This window comes from Gymnodraco acuticeps, unplaced genomic scaffold, assembly GCF_902827175.1.
Source record: "Gymnodraco acuticeps unplaced genomic scaffold, fGymAcu1.1, whole genome shotgun sequence".
Classification (NCBI taxonomy): Eukaryota; Metazoa; Chordata; class Actinopteri; order Perciformes; family Bathydraconidae; genus Gymnodraco; species Gymnodraco acuticeps.
Window position 1 is genome coordinate 5,785,977 of NW_022990271.1, and position 24,036 is coordinate 5,810,012.

At 47.4% G+C, this 24,036-nt stretch overlaps 1 protein-coding gene across 1 annotated transcript in view; it reads right to left on the reverse strand.

Annotated features, from left to right (window-relative positions):
- The window catches only part of itga11a (integrin, alpha 11a), a 134,030-nt gene that overhangs the window by 29,572 nt on the left and 80,422 nt on the right, over positions 1-24,036 (reverse strand). The window contains exon 14 of the mRNA XM_034221244.1: positions 11,842-11,985. Within this exon, the coding sequence (XP_034077135.1) occupies positions 11,842-11,985 (144 nt within the window). The remainder of the gene's footprint in view (positions 1-11,841; positions 11,986-24,036) is intronic.

Below are 24,036 nucleotides of genomic sequence, written 5' to 3' on the forward strand. Positions count from 1 at the left end.
GCTAGAGTGCGCGTGGTTAAGGAGAAATCTGCCAGTGATGAGCGGGTTGATGCACTTTTGTGGGTTGTAGAGGGTTTGCGACAGGAAGTTAAATCACTAAAAGTTTCAGTACAGGCTCTAGTGGACCCAATGCAAGCTGTCCCTGTAACACCAGGGGTAGGCCCCTCCCCTCACATAGGTCAAACACGTGTTCCTGCACCCAAGCAGGATGTTGAGCGAATGAAAGGATGTTGGGAGTGTGGCTGTAATCGTCACATACGGCGGGACTGTCCTTATCTACAGGGAAACTAGAGGGGGCGTGCATAGAGGTTCAAATGTCCGCCCCCCCTGCTTTATCCACTGAGGTCCCTGATAGCCCAAAGGGTGGTTCTGGCTATCTTAAAGCTAAAATAGGTGGGTTTGACTGTCATGTACTTGTAGATACTGGAGCCTCGTGCTCTATAATTCCTAAGCAGCTGTGGCTTTCTGTTATTAAAGGAGGGTGTGATTTGGGGAGTTATACAGGCAGGGCTACGGCAGCAAATGGTGGGGGCATGCATATTGTGGGGTGCTGGCAGACTATATGTCAATTTGATTCCCTTGCGCTTGTTGCAGAGTTTTTAGTCTCCGATATTCCCTCAGAAGAGATCCTGCTTGGGTTTGATTTCTTATCGCAATATGGAGCTGTGGTTGATCTAGGGAAAAATACTTGCTAGATTATGGGCAAGCAATTTCCCCTGGTTCACCCATCATTAAAGCCTCAAGTAGTTACTGTGCAGTCTGATACCATTGTTCCCCCACGTAGCGAGGCCATCATTTGGGGTCAGGTCCAAAGTGGGTGGGGGGATTATGCGGAAGGGATGCTGGAACCCTTCACCTCTCTCCCTCGACACTGACATATTGGTAGCCCGAGTGGTTTGCAAAGTTGAACAGGGCCTGCTGCCAGTACGCGTTATCAATGTAAACAATGAAGTGCGAACATTAAAGAAGGGCATGAAAGTGGGCGCGCTATTCACCGACATTGAGGTGGGGGATGAAGTGAAGCAGTGCGAAGACGGTGATAGCGGAGACGTACATCAGTCTTTGACAGTAGACATGCTTATGAAACAGTTTGGGGTGGAAGAGAAGGGCTTTTCCCCTGGGGAGCTTAGTGCAATCAGACAGTTACTGCACCACAACACCTCTGTGTTTAGTCGTGGGGAGACTGATTTAGGCAGGACTCCCTTGATCTTGCATGAGATTGACACAGGAGATGCCAAGCCTGTTAAGATGCACCCACGAAGAATTCCCCTCCACTTACAGCAAGAAGTAACTGAAAATGTAAAGCAAATGCTGGACAATGGTATTGTTCGTCCTTCCTGTAGTCCATGGGCAGCACCTCTGGTGCTAGTGAAAAAGAAGCAAGGGGGGCTTCGGTTCTGTGTTGATTATCGGAAACTCAATGATGTTACTAGAAAGGATGCCTACCTCCTTCCCAGAATTGACGATGACTTGGATAGTCTTAGTCATGCTTGTTGGTTTTCCACACTGGATTTGGTGAGTGGCTATTGGCAGGTGGAAGTAGATCCTAAAGATCGCCACAAGATTGCTTTCATCACACGCCAGGGGCTGTTTGAGTTCAATGTCCTGAGTTTTGGTCTTTGTAATGCACCCAGTACTTTCCAGAGGTTGATGGACTTGATCCTCGCAGACTTGGAGTGGACTACTTGTTTGGTTTACTTGGATGACATTATTGTGTTTGGCCGGACTTTTCAGGAGCATCTGACACGCCTGGATGGCGTGCTCCAGAAGCTCCGGCAGGCCAATCTTAAAGTGAAACCATCCAAGTGTAACTTGTTCTCCATGCAGGTCCATTACCTCGGCCATGTCATATCTGCAGGGGGGGTGATGCCAGACCCTGCTAAGATAGAAGCAGTTAGGGGGTGGCCTGTTCCAAAAAAACAGACTGAGGTTCAAAGTTTTTTGGGGCTAGCCTCGTACTATAGGCGTTTCGTAAAAGGTTTTGCGGACATCGCTCGCCCCTTGCATCAGCTCACAGAGAAAGGGAAGCGTTTCCGATGGAGTGAGGACTGTCAGAGTAATTTTGACCGACTTAAGGCTAGTCTGATTACGACCCCTGTGTTGGCGTATCCAGTGCTGGAATTGGGCCGGTACTCACCGGTACGCAGTACCGGCACTTCTGGTTCTGACCCATGGAGTACCGGCACTTCTTGCTCAGTACCGGCATGCTGGCGGTACTCCGGTACTCATGCACCGTGCCAGTACTCAACACTCTCCCGCCGTTCTTATTATACATCCATATATATATATACAGCCGCCCGGTACTCAGTAGATGCGTCATGAGGTGCCGAACGGACATTCTCATCGCTCTAACCGCTGGAGTTTCACAGCGGCTGTCAGCTGTTTACTCCTGTCATTCAAACAGAACGTGCTGGAGAGGGGGTGGGGCTTATCTTCTCCATGTAAATACTGTGGTGGAAACGACTATGTCAAAATTAACCTATTTGACCGTGATTTAATAGTAATACACGTTTCAAAATAATAATAATAATAATGCCGAAGTAACAACATACTGAAAACTGTTAGTAAAACCATGTTTTAATGCTTTACAATTTACATACCTAGATGCACGTGTGTTGTGTTTATGCAGTGCAACTCCACCCAGTGGGTGGCTATCACGTCACAAATTAGCATTTCTAAAATGTTAGTGTGGATTAATAAAAGTGCAAAAAGACAGCGGTTGTCGCCGGAAGAAACTTCAAATACAGAGAATGCTGTGCCTGTGTTGGAAATTGTGTCTGATGGGGAGCTTTCTTTGGTTGATCCTCCTGCTCCAAGTTCTAGTGCATTAGCATTAGCACTAGCTCCGCCGCCTCCTCCAGAGCCTCTAACGTTAGCTGCTGCTGCTGGCGCAACTGCCACCACCAACACCGGGCAAAGCGACGCACCTGACTGCTGGACAACGGACCAGGTGCAATATTTTTGCAAGACCAATGCATGGCTCCTTCTTAAAGATAAGAAGCTAGGATGTCGGATATGCAGAGATGTCAAATCTTTGGGAATACACACTGGACAAGGACTGAAACTGTCAACTGAATGGGGTGAGTGTGCAGTGTCTCATTTCGGTGTTGACAAGGGCAAACAACAAGCTAGCCTGAGAAAAAAAATCAAAGAACATAAAGAATCACAAGCCCATGTAAAAGCTGCTGACATCCTTACATCTGCTTCACGTGAAACTATTCAACATCAAGTGCAGTCTATGCATAAATCTGAATTAGACACCACTATCAGAGTTTTTCGAACGGCATATAAAATTGGCAAACATAGCCGGCCATTCACAGACATGCCAATTGATTTGAATGTACAGAAACTGAATGGGCTGAACGTGGACAGGGTTTTGCACTCCAATAAAACCTGTGGCGAAATCATCGACCACATAGCTCATGAGCTGAAGAAAAAAATGGCAAAAGACATTACAGAAAACCAAAGAAAACTCTGTGTTTTGGTCGATGAATCTACCACTATTAGTGGTAAAACGGTGCTTGTTGTGTGTCTACGCTCAGCATTAGCTGATGCTGAGCCCGGAACGTTTTTTTGGGAGCTGATCGAGTTGGATGGAACAACGGCTGATGACATCACAAAGGCGTTAATGGAGTGTCTTGGAAGAGATTTTAACGAGGACTTTTTAGGTCAGTGTTTCGTTTCTTTTGCATGTGATGGGGCTTCAGTCATGCTAGGGAAGAGAACAGGCGTTGCTACCCAGTTGTGTAGTAAATTCCCAAGCCTGTTTGTGTGGCACTGCTCCAATCATCGTCTAGAGCTGGCAATTGGGGATGTGGTCAAGGAGGTCTCAGGGCTCAATCATTTCCAGATCTTTTTTGACAAACTCTATTCCTTGTTCCATGCCTCCCCCAAAAATCAGAGGCAGTTAGCGCAGTGTGCGCAAGCAGTCGGACAGCGTCTCCTGGTGATAGGGCGTGTTTTGTCCATCCGCTGGGTGGCTTCAAGTGAAAGGAGCGTCAGAGCAGTCTGGGAAAACTACCGAGTGCTTCATGATCACTTCACAAATGCTGCAAACGACACGAGCAGGGATTCCAGAGACAGAGCAAAGTACAAGGGCCTGGATGATGTGCTCACATCTGCAACGTTTGTCAGCAATCTGGGACTGATGTACGATGCGCTCACAGAGCTCAGCGACCTCTCTCGGCGACTCCAAAAAAGAGAGATGACACTGCCTACAGCAGATAGGCTCTTAACTCGAGAAATACGAGTTTTTGAATCCATGGTCACCATGCCTGGCCCACACATGACTACAGTTCATACAGCTCTAGCTGAGAAGTCCTTCAAGGGTGTTGCCCTGCGTGAGAATGGCAGGCTTGTACAGATTCATGCAGGTCAGTTTTTCCGCAGTATGGTAGAGAATCTGAGACACAGAATGACTTCCACAACCTCCTCTCATGTCAGCACAAGAGAAATCCCATTACATGGCCGGGAGGCCCGGGACAATCAGCTAATCCAGGACATGAAAGTTATCCATCCTGGAAGTTGGCCTGAAGAGGAGTTAGACGTACAGTATGGGGACGTAGAGGTGCTACGTTTGTGCGAAGTGCTGAAAGTGGACAGAAGAGAGACTGTTCAGGGCTTTCGCGAATACAAGGAAACCAGGGCATCCCGTACACCTGCTGCCATGGAGCCTCTACTGAAAGCAGTCCGAACCATCGCTGTCTCCACTAGTGAGTGTGAGCGGGCATTCAGCTGCATGAACGATATCCTTACTGCAAAAAGGAATGCTCTCTCTGTCAGCCGACTGTCCAGCCTGGTTTTCATTAAATGTAATGGACCATCACTAGGACAGTTCAATCCGGCAGAGATGGGGACTCGAGTCTGTGACTCGGACTCGAGTCGCACTTAAGTCGCACACACAGAGACTTCAGACTTGACTTGGACTCCTGCTCAAAAGACTTCGGACTCGACTTGGACTCGTGTTTTGGGACTCGTGAACAATCATTGTGTTTTCTATTTTTGGCGTATTAAAGGTGGGGTAGGTAAGTTTGAGAAACCGGCTCGAGATCGCTAGAATTTGAAAATACACAACCGGAGAAAATCTGCCACTTCCTCACAGAGCCCCTCCTCCAACACACACTAATGCGCACATGACCAATGAGGGCAAAGATAAGTTTGTGCCCCGATGGAAGGCTGACAGGCAGGTAGGCCATCCAGTTACTTTAGCCGGGCCGGCTATCGGGATGTTAAGAGCATTCCATGGATTATAACAAAAAGTGTATCTCGAGCCGGTTTCTCAAACTTACCTACCCCACCTTTAACATTAACATTAACATCATGGTAACACCATGGCGACCGGCGGCACACCTGCAGCTGTACCGCTTGTAATTAGGTTCAACTATAAAAACTTCGAACAAAACGCCGGCGGCACCAACAAAAGGAGCGCACACTGCAAAGTCTGCAATATTAAAATCAAGGATGCTGTTCATCAGGCACTTGAAAACTCACCCGGAGAGGTCAGTCACATTAACGCATATGGACGGTTAGCAAACATGTTTAGCTCAGCATCAGCTATGTAATGTTAACTTAGCTTGCTACGAGCTTTGTAACTGAATATTTGAAAAGATGAGTGAATGTTTGATTGTCACACTTGTTTGCGTTGAGTGGCGTTGACATCCAACTCTTGACATGACATAAAAAAGGTCGGTACCGTTAATCATTACGTTCCGCTGCCACCATCTACTGGCTAACGTTAAACGTAGAAAAATACATAGTTACATACATAAATACATCTGTCGGTTTATAGGCAGGTTACAGGTTTATTGTTGACCACGTAACGTTAATGTTACAGGTTTATCAGGTTACCATTACACTGGGTTTGAGTGAGAGGATAGAGGAATATGTTTATTTATAGTAGACTTAAAAGATGTAATTAGAGACACAGTGTAATTAAACAATACGGTTGCAGAGGTCACATTTTAACATTTTTGTCCACTGGCCAAATGGCTAGCCTAGTGAATGTTGAAATGTTACCAGCCACTCAATAGATTGCCATTGTTATTTTTGGCTGGTGCGTGCAACATACAGTACCAGCCACTTGCATGATTGACCAGCATTTGGCTGGTAAATGGTGTTAATGGTAGATATATCTTTTGGAACAGGTCATGTTTTAATATCACCAGTTCAGTATATTTCAGATAATATTGCAGCAATAGTTTTTTAGTTGCAAATGGCACAGAACAAATGTTTACTTTTAAGTACTTTTAACACAGTTTCCCTGCGGGGGATTAATAAAGTATTTGTGATACTGATTTCTGATTCTGAAGTGTTTTGCTTATAAGTTGTTTGCATTTAGCTAAACTGTGATGTGTTTCCTCATATTGCATTGCAATAGCCTGTTTAAAGTGATCATATAACAAACAACTAATCAGTACTGATACTGTATGCTAATAGATATAGGAGTGATAATAATACAGTAAATGCTTTGAATTTCTTAGATATAGCTGTGCAGTATTCTTAACAGACAGGATAGCAGCAGACAATAGAAGGCTTATTACAACCAGAAGAGACATGAGACTTTTATTTTTTAGAGACTTGAGACTTGACTTGGACTCGTGACCAAAGACTTGAGACTTGATCAAGTCTCACCCCACAAATACTTGAGACTTGACTTGGACTCGTGACCAAAGACTTGAGACTTGACTTGGACTTGCAAAAAAAGACTTGTGAACATCTCTGCAATCCGGAACAGTATGTGAGGTCCTGGCTGGCAAAGGGAAGGAGAAGTGCTGATGAAAGAGCCTGTCCAGCTCCAGCCCCTGATACTGATGTCCCCAAGGCCTTCTGGAGCCTTTTCTAACAATGTGAAGTATATTGCAAAGCAGCTCACCCAGTGAGAAGACTTTTGGCATAATGTGCCGATTTGTACAGATCCTGGAGATAGAAGGACTTCAGACCAACCAGGGAGTTATCTGATCAGCTTGGTGTTCAATGTAACTCTTTACCATGGCTCAGACTTTGTTACTTGCAGTTACAGTTTCTCATTTTAGATTGTGCAAATTTTGCATTTGTTTTTACATGTTCTTTGTTCATGCTCTTTATCATTTTTCTGAGTTGGAAAGTTAGATTGCATCATAGTTTACTTTATACATATTTGTATTCTTCAGTGGTGAAGTATATTGCAAAGCAGCTCAGCCATGTGAGAAGACTTTTGGCACTTTTTCGTTTTTCGTTTTCTGAGTTGGAAAGTTAGATTGCATTCAAAATGTACAGAAATACTTAATTTTGTTAAAGCTTTTTATAAAAAATGCTTCTGACCAGAGCTTTGTTTCCTTGTCATTAATGTTGAACACCACCAGAGGGGCTCTCACCTGAAAGGTCTCTGCTTCATGTGTCTTCAGCAGAAGATCTAGACTTTGATTGCTATATTTTCAGTTAATATTGACCTTACTGAGCTTTAGCCATATCCGCTGCCTATCATAAAAAATGTTAAGTACAGTGAACCTTTCTAAAATATACAGTAGTAAAGAGACAAACCCACCAGCATTATAGTAGCCAAATTCTTGTTTGTGGGCTGTATATATAAAATTGACTTGAAAAAGTTGCTGATTTTAGAGTACTGGCACCTTTTTCATTCCAATTCAAGCACTGGGCGTATCCTGACCCCAGTAAACCGTTTACCTTGGATACAGATGCAAGTGATGTTGGAATTGGGGCAGTGTTGTCTCAGGAGGAGGGAGGGCTAGAGCGAGTTATTGCATATGCTAGCAGGGACCTTACAAAGCAAGAATGTAAATATGCAACTACCAAAAAGGAGCTGTTGAGTATGGTGACCTTTACAAAGCACTTTAAACACTATTTGTTAGGTAAAGAGTTTGTTTTGCGAACCGACCATAATTATTTGCGTTGGTTGCACAATTTTCAGGGCTTGGAGGGACAGTTGGCTCGCTGGATTGAACAGCTAGCACATTTTCAATACAAGATCATCCATCGTCCAGGCAAGCTCCACAGTAATGCTGATGCTCTTTCCAGGCTACCAGCTTTTCTAGAAAAAATTCCACATTGTGATCAGAATCCCTCACAGGGAAGCATAAGCATGGTAACCCAAAATGTGGGTGCAGTACAAGAGACCTCCTCGGCTTCAGTGCCATGTCAGGCAGAAGAGATGGATGAATTGGCTCAGGCCCAAATGGATGACACCGATTTGCGGCGGATAATTGACTGTAAAAAGCAGGCTGACAGTCGTATGCCAGAAGACCCTGAACTTCAGAGATATTCCCCTGTGTGGAATCAGCTTCAAATGCAGGGGTCTAGACTAGTGAGAATTCCACCTTTATACTCTGATGCTGCGTCGCAAGTGCAAGTCATCCTGCCTCGGTCCATGGTGCCGAAAGTTTTGGAACAGCTGCACAATGTTTCTACTGGAGGTCATTTGGGGGTGCAGAAACTCCAGGGAAAGGTTAAGGACCGCTTTTATTGGCCAGGATGGTTTAGAGATGTTACAGTATGGGTCAAGGAATGTGTGGATTGTGCTTCGCGTAAGACTTCAGGAAGGCTGCCATGTGCTCCGTTACAGCCATCAGTTATGGCTAGACCATTTGAACGGGTGGCACTTGATATCCTTGGTCCTCTCCCAGAGATGGCTAGTAAAAATAAGTACATTCTGGTTGTTGGTGATTATTTTTCAAAGTGGACAGAGGCTTTCCCACTCCCCAATCAGGAAGCACGCACCATTGCCAAGGTTTTGGCAGAAGCATGGATTTGTCGCTTTGGTGCCCCACGCAGTATCCACTCAGACCAAGGACGCAACTTTGAGTCCACACTCTTTAAGGAATTATGTGAACTGTTGCATATCCATAAGTCCCGCACATCCCCATACCATCCCCAGTCGGATGGGTTGATTGAGCGTTTTAAATTGTTCTCTTTTGTCTATGCTGGCCCTGTTTGTGGAAGATAATCAGTTAAACTGGGACACTCTTTTGCCTTATGTGATGTTGGCTTACCGCAGCAGTGTACATGCTAGTACCTCCTTCACTCCATATCAGGTCTTATTTGGACGGGAAATTGTCTTGCCTGTTGACATCATGCTAAATGTGGACAACCAAAGGTCATTTGCCTCAGTGAATGAGTATGTGTCTAAACTGAGGGAGACATTGTCTACTGTAATAGAGGCAGTAAATAAGCACCAGGCTAAGGCATCAGAACGACAGAAAACATCCTATGACTTCAGGGCTAATTTCCAATATTATTCTGAGGGGGAATTGGTCTGGGTGCGGAATAAGGCTAAGAAGCGTGGGTTGTCTCCGAAATTGCAGAGGAGGTACAAGGGTCCATTTAGAGTGGTGGATAGGGTGACCGAAGTGCTTTTTAGGCTTGTTTCAGTAGAGGGGGGTCCAGAGGGTGTTGTCCATTTCAATCGACTTAAGCCCTTTACCTCTTCTTTAACAGCACCATCACCTCCAGCTTCTGGGTCCAGAGTCGAGGGACAGATGAGTCTCCAAGCGGTGACTAGTCGGCGTCCTCGGGTCCAGTTCGGTGCCAGTTGGGTCCACTTTCGCCAGCCCACCCTGGAGGCCCCGGCAGGAGGGAGGACACCACTAACAAGTCTGGAGGATTGTAGGAGCCTCGCAAGGAGGGACCAGCCTCTCTTTCCGGGGGCCTGCCTGGTCCCCCAGCGACGTCAGACGCGGTGGCTGTGTCTGAGTCTCCAAGGGAAGAGTCGGTAGCACCGTCGACAAGGGGTGGACGTTCGGGCCGACAGCGGAAGCTACCGGTGTGGTCTCGAGATTACGAGATGGCACCGTAGTGACTCGAGGACGAGTCTTTTTGGACAAAAGGGGGGAAAGTGTGACGTGAATGCGCCTGCATGGGCACTGATTAACTGAACTGAAACAGGTGTGTTAATCAGCGGAGGAACTCACAGCTGGGAAACTGACAGCGGAGAGAGAAAAGGCAGTGGAGAACTGTGAATGGAGGTTGGAGGACGCTACATGTGACTCGGCACTCTTTTGGGTGGGAGGGTTGTTTAGCTGTTTAAATGAAAACAGAGGAGCGACATTTCGCCGACAACTGCACCGAGCACTTGACTTTATGCAGGCAGCCAGACAGTGGGACATTGTACGAAAAGTCAGCATACTCAGCACGGATAGTGCGCGCAAAATGATTACAGCGTCCAGGCAGCACCCGTTCGAGCATATGCCTTGAGTTGCACATAGCTCCAACGATCCTCCACCACACACACACACACACACACACACACACACACACACACACACACACACACACACACACACACACACACACACACACACACACACACACACACACACACACACACACACACACACACACACACACACACACACACACACACACACACACACACACACACACACACACACACACACACACACACACACACACACACACACACACACACACACACACACACACACACACACACACACACACACACACACACACACACACACACACACACACACACACACACACACACACACACACACACACACACACACACAACCGGTGTATACTTAGTCCTACTTTAGTTACTGTACTGCAAAAAGCAGACGGGAAAAATATAGCCTACTTATGCCAATAATTACACCATTGAATTTGGACTTGAACTTATTCTGATTAGGCCTAGCTACATTGCAAATAAGCAGACAGCGCTGCTTTTCACACACACACACACACACACACACACACACACACACACACACACACACACACACACACACACACACACACACACACACACACACACACACACACACACACACACACACACACACACACACACACACACACACACACACACACACACACACACACACACACACACACACACACACACACACACACACACACACACACACACACACACACACACACACACACACACACACACACACACACACACACACACACACACACACACACACACACTAAATATTTTAATCGACTGACAGCCCTAAAAATAACACAACCTTTTCTTTCCTGATTATGTCGGAATCAACTGAACAAATTTGCCTTTCTAAAGTCACGCTGCTAGCTTGCTCAGTGCAATGAAAATGCAATTTTAAGTCAGGTCTGCAGAATCATGTGACTGTGTAGTTTTCACAACCCTAAACCCAACTTGATTCTGGTTCTTGGACCAGGGTGTCCAACCTTTTCCAGAACAATATCACTGTGCAGCATCTCTCACAACAATAACCACCTGAATCAACTACATTATGATTATTAATCACCCTGAACGTATATCTTGCTGTCCTGATGTCGACAGATGATTTAAAAGAGTGATTTATTTCCGTTTGCATTTTGTTTCTGACTGTTAAGCTTGACCCACCATCTGTGATATGTTTTGGACCACACCACATATTTAAATGCATTTTCCATGCCTATTCAATGTATTCAAAACAGCTGAAGACTTTTGTTATTTCAATGAGCAAGACAGACCTGGAGCAGCAGGACATTTCCTCCTATTACAGAAAGTTCTCGCCTCCGAATGGTTAGCTGGAAATGGGTTTAAAAAGGGCAAAATACTTTCCTGTTGAGTTCATTTTAAACATCTAATAAAGTCTTCACACTGACATGGCAGCATTTCATCTGCACATTTGATGGACAGGGTCATGTGGCAAATGTCTGGCTGCTGCATGTCAGTGTGTGAACTGTGGAGCTGGAATGCAACAGAGTCTGGATGGTAACGGGACACTTCTGGTGAAGAAGAAATTAATGCAAACATCTGGAGTTTGAACAGGTGTTGACCGAATTCTGAGTCTTAATCTGATTTATCCCTGTGTTTCTCTATTTGTTTGAGTTCTCAGAGTTTATACCCACCAGCTCTGTCACTCTGTAGATATAGACTTTTCCCTTCTCCATGCCTCCACTGAAGAACATGGGTGCTGCCACCAAGAGGTTGTCTGTTATACCGTCTCCATCAATGTCCAAGGGTGCGATCTCACTGCCATAGTAGGAGCCAATCTGAAAAAGACGTACAGTGCATGTATGAAATTCTGAAATCAGTAATAAATCAGCCGGATCATTGGCAATCGGTTCCATTCTTGTGTGAGCATCTTTGTGAGTTTGTCCATGGCTAATCTTCTAAAACAAAGGATCGCCAAGCATTACATTTTTTGTGATTATTTGTAGTTGCATGCTAATGGTTGCGGTGATTCAGTCTAAAAAATATCTTGCGTGTTTGATACTGCTATTGTCTCCTTACTATGTCAATAACTGGTTTATTTCAACCAAACCAAAGTGTTTGTTTATGGCTATTTGTATCTGTTAATTAAACAGTTGAATAATTCTTAATATCTTATTTTGTGAGTCTATGTTTATTTATAGTATAAAGAGTCAGACACACCTGGCAGAGATCTGCACTCTATTTTCTTAAAAGCAATCATTCAACTAGGTGATGAAACTCTTGGCTTCTTCTAAACTGTTTGTTAATCTGATTTACTGATGATTTGGAGTTGCTTTTAAACATTCAAACTGTAAGCGAATAGGGGTCTGTGTTGTGTCCCTGCAAGTGGTCATTGATTTTGTATCTATGCTCAGACTGTGAGAGCTGTTTGGAAGATCAGTCACTGGAGAAAGATGGAACATCATCTATTGGTTTTCAGATTAGAAACATCTGCCTATAAAAAAGCTCTTTTCTCAAAAGTCGCTGGATCAAGAAACTTTTCGGCAAAGAAACATCTGCTGCTCTGGATGAGCTGTTGCTGACAAGGTACATTGTAAGCTGCTGCCGAATCACTTCAGGCCTGCAGCTTGTGAAGAGTTGCCAGTTATGAGTGTAGCGGACATGAACACACAGAGCCACATTTCCTTCAAATGATGATTATTTTTAAACTCTCTTAACTTGGATAGTGCAATTAAATCCCAACACATGATTTGCTGAATACCCAATTCTTTATTTCTCTAACCTGTGCGCTTTTCTCTCTTCTAAAACTTTGTTTTCAGGATCTTAAATCCTTTCATGACATAAAATACAGTTTGCTATTGATCAACACTGAAAATGTGTGTGCCAAAATTCACCAACGTTGAAATTGACAGATATTTTTCCATAAAAAAATTCAATTCAAAATAATAGATGTTTAAAAATACTGCTCAACTGGACCTAATTTATTTCTTGCGAATATTATTATTATTTTCCTGCTCCACTATGGAGTTCAACAAGGTCAGATGTTTGTGCCCCCCAGTGGTAGTAACAAAATAAAACAAAGAGGCAGAAATGCTATCGGCTGAGAGTAATGCGAACACTATGTGTTATGGTTTGGGAAAGGTAGGACCCAAAAGCAGACTACAAAAAAAAGGTAAGTTGATCTAGAAAAACAAAAGCGAGCTTTATTTTAAAAGCTGATTGCAAAAACACAAAGGAAGCACAAGGAAGATATAATACAAAAAAGCTGACGAAGACTGACATGGAGGGAGACGGGAAAAACAGTTACGTATTGTAACCCTAGTTATATAAGTACAGGCGGAGCCCTCTACTGGACTCTATGGGTACTACTCTCTATCATGCTGTGCGTGCTTTCACCTACTGAGTTTACGTAAACGTAGCCGGCCAATCGGGGCGAGCCTACCTGAATGCGCGCGCAGGCCCACAGTATATAAAGGCGGCTACACCCGCCGCCCACTATCTTATACACTCTTCAGCGAGCGGACTAGGAAAGACAGGGCCCCCAGGTAGAGGGCTATGCCTGTGCTTATATAACTAGGGTTACAATACGTAACCCCCTGTTATATTTCACACAGGCTCCGCCCTCTACTGGACTCTATGGGTACAGTGGGCGGAGCCCCGATGTATACACACCCTGTCATCCAACAACATCGACCCACCACACCGTCCCTGACCGGCTTTTGGCTAAGATCCATTGCATCCCCACTTCCTCCCATCCGGTTGTAACCGTAGAGAAGTTGGGGCCGCAATTTGGATAAGGCACACTCACACACGCTTACCTCGTGTAGAGTGTGCATGGAAAAGATCTGTGCGGAGACTCGGGAGACATGGTGCGCTGATTGCGCACCATGAACTCCCGAGTCCCTCAGGAGCATGGGAAAACACAAGTGCTTTATGTCCAGGGGGGGGGGGGGGGGGGTCAGACACCTGCTGACCCACAGCCACCCCCTCCTCTCACCAGTCATGCGTTGCCTTGGCAAGCACAGACGACGAGAAGGAGCCAGACATGTCCAGGAGATAACATTTTATGATGGAGCCTGGCGTAGACAAAGACGCCGACGTGCATATATCTTCTACACTCACGCTGCTGAATAAGGCTGTTTGACACAGCCCGTGTAGAATGCGCACGGACCCCAGTCGGGAGGGCTCTCCTCGCCCGTCCATAGGCATGTGTAATGCACCCGCATAGCCATCCTGTTAGGCGCTTCTTGGAGAGAGCTTTTCTAGCCACACCATCCCCAAAGCACACAAACAGCTGTTCAGTGCGTCTAATGGCAGCCGTGCGCTCTACATAACATGCTAGCGCACGCACTGGGCAGAGGAGGTGCAGTTTAGCCTCCCTGGCCTCAATATGGGGTGGAAGATTAAAGCCACCTAACTGAATAGCCCTTGACCTGAACGAACTCCTTAGGCTCTTAGGAGTAAAGGAGGAGTTCGGTCTGAGTGTCGCCCCGCTACGGTCACCCTGGATCAAAAGGCAGCTTGGGTGCACTGACAGAGCGGTCAGCTCGGACACTCTTTTGGCCGAAGTCAAGGCAAGTAGCAATGCTGTCTTCCATGACAGTGCTTTCAGGGAGGAGAGCTCCAGGGGCTCAAATGGTTCTGTGACCAGAGCCTCGAGCACCAATGGCAGGTCCCACTGTGGGGCGGAGGCGTGCACTACTGGGCGCTGCCTCCTGACCCCCTGCAAAAACCGCGACATAAGCGTCTGACTGAAGGCTGACCTGCCTCCAAATCCCTCATGGCAGGACGAAATGGCTGCTGCATACACCTTAATTGTGGAATGAGCCAGCCCCCTGTCCACCAGTATCTGTAAGTAGGTAAGAATAGAGCCCAACGTCCACGACAGAGGCTCTAGACTCCTTCCTTCACACCATCGCTGGAATCCCGCCCACTTTGGCCTGTAACAGGCTGTGGTGGATTCTGCTCCTGCTGCTTGGATAGTCCTAATAACGTTGTCAGACAGCCCCACCTGTCTCAGCCTGTCCCTCTCAGGAGCCAAGCCTGGAGAGGTTGGCCCAGAGTGGGTAACGCCCCTATTGCCCCTGCTTCCTGAGACAGCGCTCCCCAGACCTGAGGAATAGCCCAGGGCTGGCCCACCATCATCTGTGTTACCCCGCGTACCACGGCGCCAGGCGGCGATCTGGGGCCACTATGATGACTGACAGCTGCTCCCGCCTCACCCTATCCAGAAGGGGGGGGGGGGGGGGGGGGGATAAGGTGCAGCAGTGGAAAGGCGTAAAGCAGCTTCCTTGGCCATGGCTCGTGTACAAATGCGTCCACCCCCAAGGGCGGATTGTCCCACCGGGCCAGGGAGAACCACAGGGCACAGTGGCTGTTGCGCCGATTGGCGAACAGGTCCGCCTCTGCTCTCCCGAACTGAGTCCAGAACTGCTTCACCACCTCCGGGTGAAGCCTCCACTCGTCTGGCAGGGGTCCGCCTCTTGACATGAGGTCGGCCCCCCCCGTTCTCCCGTCCCGGGATGTGCAGGGCCCTTAGAGACAACACAATCTGTGAAACCCACAACCACAGGTTCTCTGCCGCGGTCAACAAGGCTATTGAGCGGACTCCGCCTTGCCTGTTGATGTACGCCACTGTGTTGCGGTTGTCGCTCCTCACTAGCACATGTTTGCCCTGTATTAAGGGTTTGAAGTGCTGTAGGACCAGCATCACTGCTTGCAGCTCCAGAAGGTTGCTGTGCCGAGCCTCTGTCAGAGGCCAGCAACCACCTACAGCTCTCTCTAGGCACGTCCCCCCCCATCCTGTCACTGAAGCGTCTGTAAAGACTGTGATATAGGAGGTCACTTGCCCCAGTGGAGCTCCCCTCCGCAGATTCTCTGGGGACCCCCAGAATCGGAGGTTGCTCTCTACTGAGGGGGGGATGATCATCAGACGTAGTTTGTGTCTTGAGATCTAAACAAAGGCCGGTAAGCCACCTCTGTATGCGACGTGCATGTAGGAGTCCGAGTGGCACTACGGAGTGAGCAGCCGTCATGAGACCCAAAGTCTGCATGATGATCAAAGCTGTCACCGTCGCCCCCTGACACAGCCTGCAGACTGCCCGCAGCAGGGATGCCTGTCTGCTTTCTGTCAGGGTGGCACGTAGTCTGCCTGCATCGAGCATCACCCCCAGATATTCTACCTGCTGGTGAGGTATGGGGGAGCTCTTCTTCCAATTGACCGCAACTCTTTTTCAACCCAACTTGGTTAGGTGTAGGATCAATTGGGCTGTGTGAAACATTGCCCATTCCCTGGACCTGGCCATGACTATGAGGTCGCCCAGATAAAAGAACACCCTCATGTCATGGTCCCGCAGCGGTTGCAGCGCCGTAGCGTGCGTGGGGATAGGGAGTAGCCGAACGTCAGTCTGTTGTAGGCTACCCCCTGGAAGGCAAAACGCAAATACTTTCTGCGTTTTAGAGCAATTTCGCCATGAAAGTAAGCGTTCTTCAGGTCGATGGTTGTGAACCAATCGCCTGGCTGCACCAGTCCCAGTAACTGTTTCATAGTTAACATATGGAACATCTTGCATGCAATGTGCTGGTGCAGGCATTTGAAGATCCAGAATGGGCCTGAATTTTCCTGTCTTCTTGGGAACCAGGAAGTACAGGGAATAGTGCCCCTTCTCTCTGACTTGAGAGTGCACATGCCGAGAGGAAACCTATCTCCTCCTGGGATGACAGATTTGCTTCTCTCATGCCTCTGAACGGAGGAGGGATGCTACAAAACTGGAGTGAGTAACCCAGTCTCAGTGTTCTGCCCCTCTACTCTGTCAGTACACAGCTTTTGTGGGGCTTCCATTCCCCACAAAACTGTGTTCAGGGGACATGCCAGCAGCTGTGGAGCCAAAGCTAAGAAGCTGTAGAATTCTCTGGTGGCCTACTCCGCTGCCAAACCTTTCCATAAGAAGGGAGTTTTGGCATGGGGGCTGACACAGAAAAGGGCCGATTTTCTACTGAGGTCCTTGAACGCACCGCGGCATGCTCACGTGGGGCCGCGGCTCTGTCCTAATGCCGTCTCTTTGAAACGGACATTATGGTGAAAAGTGGAAATGTGGAGAGAGATGACTCTTACTCTGGGATAAATGCAATCGTTTTCACTGAATGCGTTTCTCACACACACATCCCTCTCTCTTGAACCCGCACAGTGTTTTGACAGCACTTCGGTTTATTCCACTCACGTGCACGCGCCCACCTGCTGGCTCCTATACTGGAGTTTACAGAGGGGGCGGGGAGTGTGGGACAGTGTTATTTCCTCTGGGGATGAGCAAGAAGCAGCCACGCTGCGACTACTCCTCACCCACGTAACCAAGGAGATCGATCCAAAGAGCCCTTCCGTAAACACGGGGGCTCCCGGCCCGGGAGATCAACAACACGGTCCTTTTGGAAAGTGCCATGCGGCGTGATCCCTCACCGGGATATCACACGGCAGACAACGGCGGCGGCCACGATCAAGCTACAAATAATCGCTCTGATCTCATCTCCAGCAATGAGCGAGATTTCCAACACACCCGTGTTTATTTGCAGTCGCCTTGTCACGCGGTAGCGTGGCGGAGCTGTTTTCAGCTCCCTGCCCAGTCTGCTGCCCGCTGGGAGCAGCTGCGCTCCACCGCCATGGTCATCACCTAGGGCGGTGGACCTCCATGGACCGAACCCGGAAGTGCCCGACAACGGCAAACGGAGCCATCCGCCCCGCTGGAATGGCGAACGTGAATGGCACCGCCTTGGCCATATCCTGGTCCCCCAAACACTCTAAGCAGAGGTGGTGGAGACCGGCGCCCGCGATCAAACCAGGGCAGGTGCATGGCCGAGCTTCCAGTAATGGTGAGTCCATTTTTCGTTTCTTCTAATCTTCTAATCTTCGTTCGTTTAACTCTTCGTTTGTCAGCTCGTCTGAAGAGAAAAAGGATAGTGGGCGGCGGGTGTAGCCGCCTTTATATACTGTGGTCCTGCGCGCGCATTCAGGTAGGCTCGCCCCGATTGGCCGGCTACGTTTACGTAAACTCAGTAGGTGAAAGCACGCACAACATGATAGAGAGTAGTACCCATAGAGTCCAGTAGAGGGCGGAGCCTGTGTGAAATATAACAAACAATGAACCGACACTGAACACAGGAAGAGACAAGACTAAATACAGGGAGGGGTAATCACGAGACGAGAAACAGCCGGGGAGGAGAAACACAAGGGCAACAGGTGAACACAATCAGACAATTAGACACACCAGGGAAACTAACGACAGGGAGGAAAACACAGGGAGAAGGACCAGACAAGAAACAAGGAGGAAAACATGACAGGGAGAACAGAACAGCAAAATAACCCCACAACTAGACACAACAAAACTCAAACCCTGACACTATGTGAAAATATGTAAGATGTTACTGCATCATCATCATCATCATCATCATCATCATCATCATCATCATTATTATCACATTAACCCACGCAGAGGAGTTTTAAAGCAGGGATGCAAACTTGTCACCTTTCGGCGAAATTCGCCGTTTTGAATCCAAAATAGGTCGTGTGTGTGATTCATGTAGATCTGCAATACAAAAAAAATTGGGGTATGGGGGGGGGTTTGGGACCCGGAGTAATCTGCGGCCGCGATGATGGTCTAGCTTCAGCAGCTACATTACCTACGGGTGCGTTCGTTAATATTAACTGTGTGGTCCGGAGTCACTGTGGCACAGACTGGACCGCTGGTGAACAGCTGTTAGAACGGGCCGTTCAGGTGTTCAGAGCAGAGCTCCCTGTCGGAGCGGCAGAGCGTGATGTGCACTGAAAAGTGTTTCTGTTGCAATATTACCGTTGAGCTAGCTAACTAGCATACATTGTCACTATCTGCTAACGTTAGCTTTAGCCTTAGTTTTCTAATAGTTTTTTTCATAGGCTATAAACAGAGGTGGTATAAGTATAGATCTTGTACTTGAGTAAAAGTAGAAGCACTCAGATCTTGTACTAGAGTAAAAGTAGAAGTACTCAGATCTTGTACTAGAGTAAAAATAGAAGTACTCAGATCTTGTACTTTAGTAAAAGTATAAGTACTCAAATCTTGTACTTGAATAAAAGTATAAGTACTCAGGTTTGAGTCAAAGTAGAAGTACCAGAGTGTAGGAACAATCCTGCAATCAAAATGTTCCTCCTCAAATAAAAGTACAAAAGTATTATCATCAAAATATAGTTAAAGTAGCGACAGTAAAAGTAGAAGTACTCAGATCTTGTACTTGAGTAAAATAGAAGTACCAGAGTGTAGGAATACTCTGTTACAGTAAAAGTCCTGTATTCAAAATGTTCCTCAAGTAAAAGTATAAAAGTATTAGCATCAAAATATAGTGAAAATAACGCCAGTAAAAGTAGTCATTGTGCAGATTGGTCCATTTCAGAATAATATATATGATATGTTTTATAATGATTGATCATGAAAGTGTTCTCAAAGCTGGTAAAGGTGCAGCTAGTTTGAATGACTTTGTATACTGCAGGGTAGCTTGTGGATTTACTCCAGGTGGAACTAAAGTCTGATTTAACACTTGATTATATTTCACATCATTCATCCAGATCTGTAAAGTAACTAAAGGGATTAAATACCATTTACCTCTGAACTGTAGAGAAGAACAAAGTAGCAAAACATTGAAATACTTAAATAAAGTACAAGTATCTCAAAATTGTACCCAAGTATAGTACTTGAGTTTATGAACTTAGTTACTTTACACCAGTAGCTATAAAGATAGAAAGACTAAGCCTTGCACAGAGGCATGAAAATACATTTTCAAAATGCTCAACAGTGCTGCCAGAATTATAAACTGACTGCTACACAATTAAAATAAATGCTTTTATATATTTCTATTAGATGTGATGCTTTGGCGTTTCTGTTATTATTAACACTGCTGCTTTAGCTGTTCTGACTGCTAAAATCCTCTGTTATTCTTAATTTTAAAGCCGATATTCCGTGGGGTTGGGGGGCTCGGCAGGGGCGGTTCTAAGGGGGGGGGCAGGGGGGGCCAGTTCCCCCCTAACACTGACCTCTGACCCCCCTGTGGCCCCCCTAACAATGCATTTTTTTATTTTTTTTTAAATGTATATTTTCTGGTACTCGGTTTGCCAAAAACCGCAGGATTTTGTTGCTGTAATGCAGTGGTTCTCAAAGTGGGGGGCGCAGAGGCATGACAGGGGGGGTGTGAGAGACCAGGAGAAAAAATGGTTATTAAAAAAAAAAAAAGATATAAAAAACAAACAAAAACAAATCATATTTTGAAAAATTATTGATTCGAAAATAATATGATACAGTACTAATACGCCTGGGTCTCTGTGTTTCATTAAAGCTCGGCTCTGTGTGTGTGTGTGTGGAACAAGCCATTTTGTGTACGTGCGTGAGCGAGAGAGAGAGATAGCGCACCGGTACCGGAGATCGTTGATGTTAGCTTCTGGTGCTAGTGAGCTACGCTAACGGATATAAGGAGTTTTTTTAACAACAAAGTAGAGGAGAGTCCTCTCCTGTGAGACTGAGAGACTCAGTGAGCTAAAGGACTCTCTCAGTGTTATCTCAGTGGGTCTCAAACGTTTTGGTCACCATTAATGTAAACAATTATTTCCGAGGCACACGTTTATATGATCATTATAGTTATAAAAAAATAAGAGAATAAATTAAAAACAGGTATGAAATACTATATGACACTAAAAAATTAATAAAGTTTAAAAGGGGAGTGATTTGTAAAATATCCATAAAGAAATAGTAAATCTGTTTACAGTTCTGTGTTGAGAGATGTATCCATAGATCTCTTCATTTTGCTCTCAAAGTGCACCAGATTGATGCTTTTAACTTCAATATTTAAAAATCTTCCCGGGGGAGCTTGCCCCCGGACCCCCCTATGTGAGGTCCACACACCACCTATAAAAATAGCACTTCACCCCTGCTGATTATCGAGCCTTCATTGTAACAGTCGCGGGTACATTGTGTGTGTGGAGAGTGTTGTAGTAGAAAGTTCCACTGTAGCGCCCGGTACATTAATGGGAAACCCTAAATGTTTCAGCACCCTCTATGAAACGTCAAGCTACCCCACAGCACCCCCAAAATAAATCTCTGGCGTCGCCACTGAGCCTGACTATTTGTGTTGGGGGGGGCCCGACTTTTTTTTTCTCCAAAGGGGGCCTGACAGAAAGGGGGCCTGACAGAAAAAGTTTGAGAACCACTGCGTAATGTGAGATTGTGCCTTATTACACCCTTATTATAAAGTAGAAATGTAACTGTTCATTGCCTTTATTTTTATATAAATATGGTGTTAGTGCAAACATTGCACTATAACTTAAGCTGAAGCTAACAGTAATAACTATAGGTTACTTACGTAACCCTAGTTCTCAGAGTAACATGAAGTGAGATGTCTCACTATGGGATGCGCCTCATCACGGAGCAAACAGAAGCATCAATCTCATTACGCCAATCCTGATTGGCTGGTGATCTTGACGTCAGCGTCAGGGAATTCACCCCCTATAAGTAGCTTGCGCCACGACGCATGCGTCATTCAAAATAAGCACCTCTTCTCGCTTCACCATAGCAAGGAGGGCCGTCTGGTGAGACATCTCACTTCATGTTACTCTGAGAACTGGGGTTACGTAAGTAACCTATAGTTCTCATTCATAACACTCCGTTCGATGTCTCACTATGGGAAATTGTAGCTCCTGTAACAGGTAGAGCTCTGACTCAACCAGGTGCCCAGCACTGCTTGAGTCACACTGGGAGCAGAACGTCCAGCCTGTTAAGAGGCGGACAAAAGTGAGCGGCGAGGACCAGCTCGCCGCTGCACCAATGTCTTGGATGGAAGGCAGCGGCTGGACCCTTCGAGGGAGGCAGAGGTGGAGTGCCTCGTCCTCCTTCTTTTTCGACTCACACCTCCTTTGCATGGAAGCAAGAGCGGAGCCGAAAATTCCCTCGGGAACGATGGGCATATCCAGCACATCCTCCTTTTCCCGGTCTGGGAGGTTGGTGAGGTTGAGCCATCTCGCTCTTTCCTGCACCACCATGATCCCCATTGCCTTGCCCGTGGCCTGGACGGCGCAGCGTTGGACACAAAGACAAATGTCCGTGACCGCTGCCATCTCGTCCAGAGTGGCTGCCCCCGGGTTACCCGACAGGTCCTCGCAGAGCTCCGCTTGGTAAGCGGTTAGCAGCGAGGACACATTCAGGGCCCTGGCGGACAACGCTGCGGCTTTGTAGGACCGTTCAGTCATTGTCGACTGAAATCGGTCCGACTTTGCTGGCAGCGTGGGGTTCCTGCTTGGTGACGGGCCCATCCTCGGTAGGAGGTGGGCCGCTACCAGCGGTTCCATGGGCGGTATGCGGAGCAGGCCGAGCTTCTCCATTCCGTCACAGTCTAGGGAGGAGGCACCCTGGATTGGGACCTTGTTGCTGAAGGGCCGGTCTCTCCACGAGACCGACACCTCATCCAACATCTCCGGGAAGACCGGAAGGAGTTGCCTCTTTGTCCGCGCTGCTTGGGGAAAATGTTTCCCTTCGTAGCGGGACCTGGAGGTCTCCTTTGCCATTTCAGGCCACGGGATGTCGAGTCTGGCCGCGGCGCGTTTACACACGGCCTGCAGGTCCATGCTCAGACAGGGCGAAGCTGGTGTGCTATCGCCCGGGAGAGCAGCCCTCGCTCCAGGCTTTGCAGCCTGAGCCGATGACATGAAGATCTCTTCTTCATGTTCATCCGACTCGGACAGGAGGAACACCGAGGCGTCCTCTTCGTCCTCATCGTAGTCCAGCTCGAGGACATCCTCCGCGGGTGAGACCATGGTGAGGTCTAACCGGGAGCCCCAGCTCGGTAAAGCGTGGGGTCCCATTCCCGCGTGTCTTGCCGTCACCAGGTCCCGGGCCTGCCAGGGCGCGGGATTCCGGTTCTGCAGCCATCGCAGATAATGAGCCCCAGACCGACACGGAGAGGGGTTCACTCTCTGCGGCGGACGCCCCCGCGTCTTGACTGCCGGCCGGCAGGTCAGTGGACATGGGGGGGTCCTGCTCCGACAGGCTAGCTTGGCGTGCTAGCCGTCGGCGGAGGCTCTTCACGGTGAAGCGGACACAATGTCCGCACGAGCCGGGGTTGTCGATAGCGCCTCGGGCGTGTTCCAGCCCGAGGCAGGACGAGCAGACCTGGTGTGTGTCTGTGCCCGAGATCTTCAACCCGCAGCCACAGAGTCGAGCCACCGAGTCCCTGACTCCTCTGGTGTGAGGGAGAGAGGCGTCCATCTTGTTCGCCTCGTGGCGTGGAGAGGACCCGCTCTCAACAGGTAGGTTAGGAGAAAAAAGGTGTTACCACCCTGTCCTTAATCCGGAGAAAAGGACGGTGTGGGTCTTTTATTCCCGGAGAATACTGACTGGTGTGACAGTATGCTCCTTTAATCCTTTCCTCCTCCGTGGGGAAGAGAAAAGAAAAAACTTCCTCGCCACCGTGGTGTCGATAGTGAGGGAGCGAGCTAACGCTAGCTTGAAAAAATCAGACCTACCTTACTTTCCGGGGAAAGAGAACGGCGAGGTCGATTTCAATACTAACTGGCGTTAGTATTACCGTCTTCCTGCGAAGCAGAAGGAGTAGCCGGCGAGCGCCCGTCGACCGAAATGGTTATTTGGGTTCAGTCTGTGGACCGTTAAGCTTGTCCGGCTACTATAGAGATGTGCTCTGAAGCGAGAAGAGGTGTTTGAATGACGCATGCGTCGTGGCGCAAGCTACTTATAGGGGGTGAATTCCCTGACGCTGACGTCAAGATCACCAGCCAATCAGGATTGGCGTAATGAGATTGATGCTTCTGTTTGCTCCGCGATGAGGCGCATCCCATAGTGAGACATCGAACGGAGTGTTATGAATGA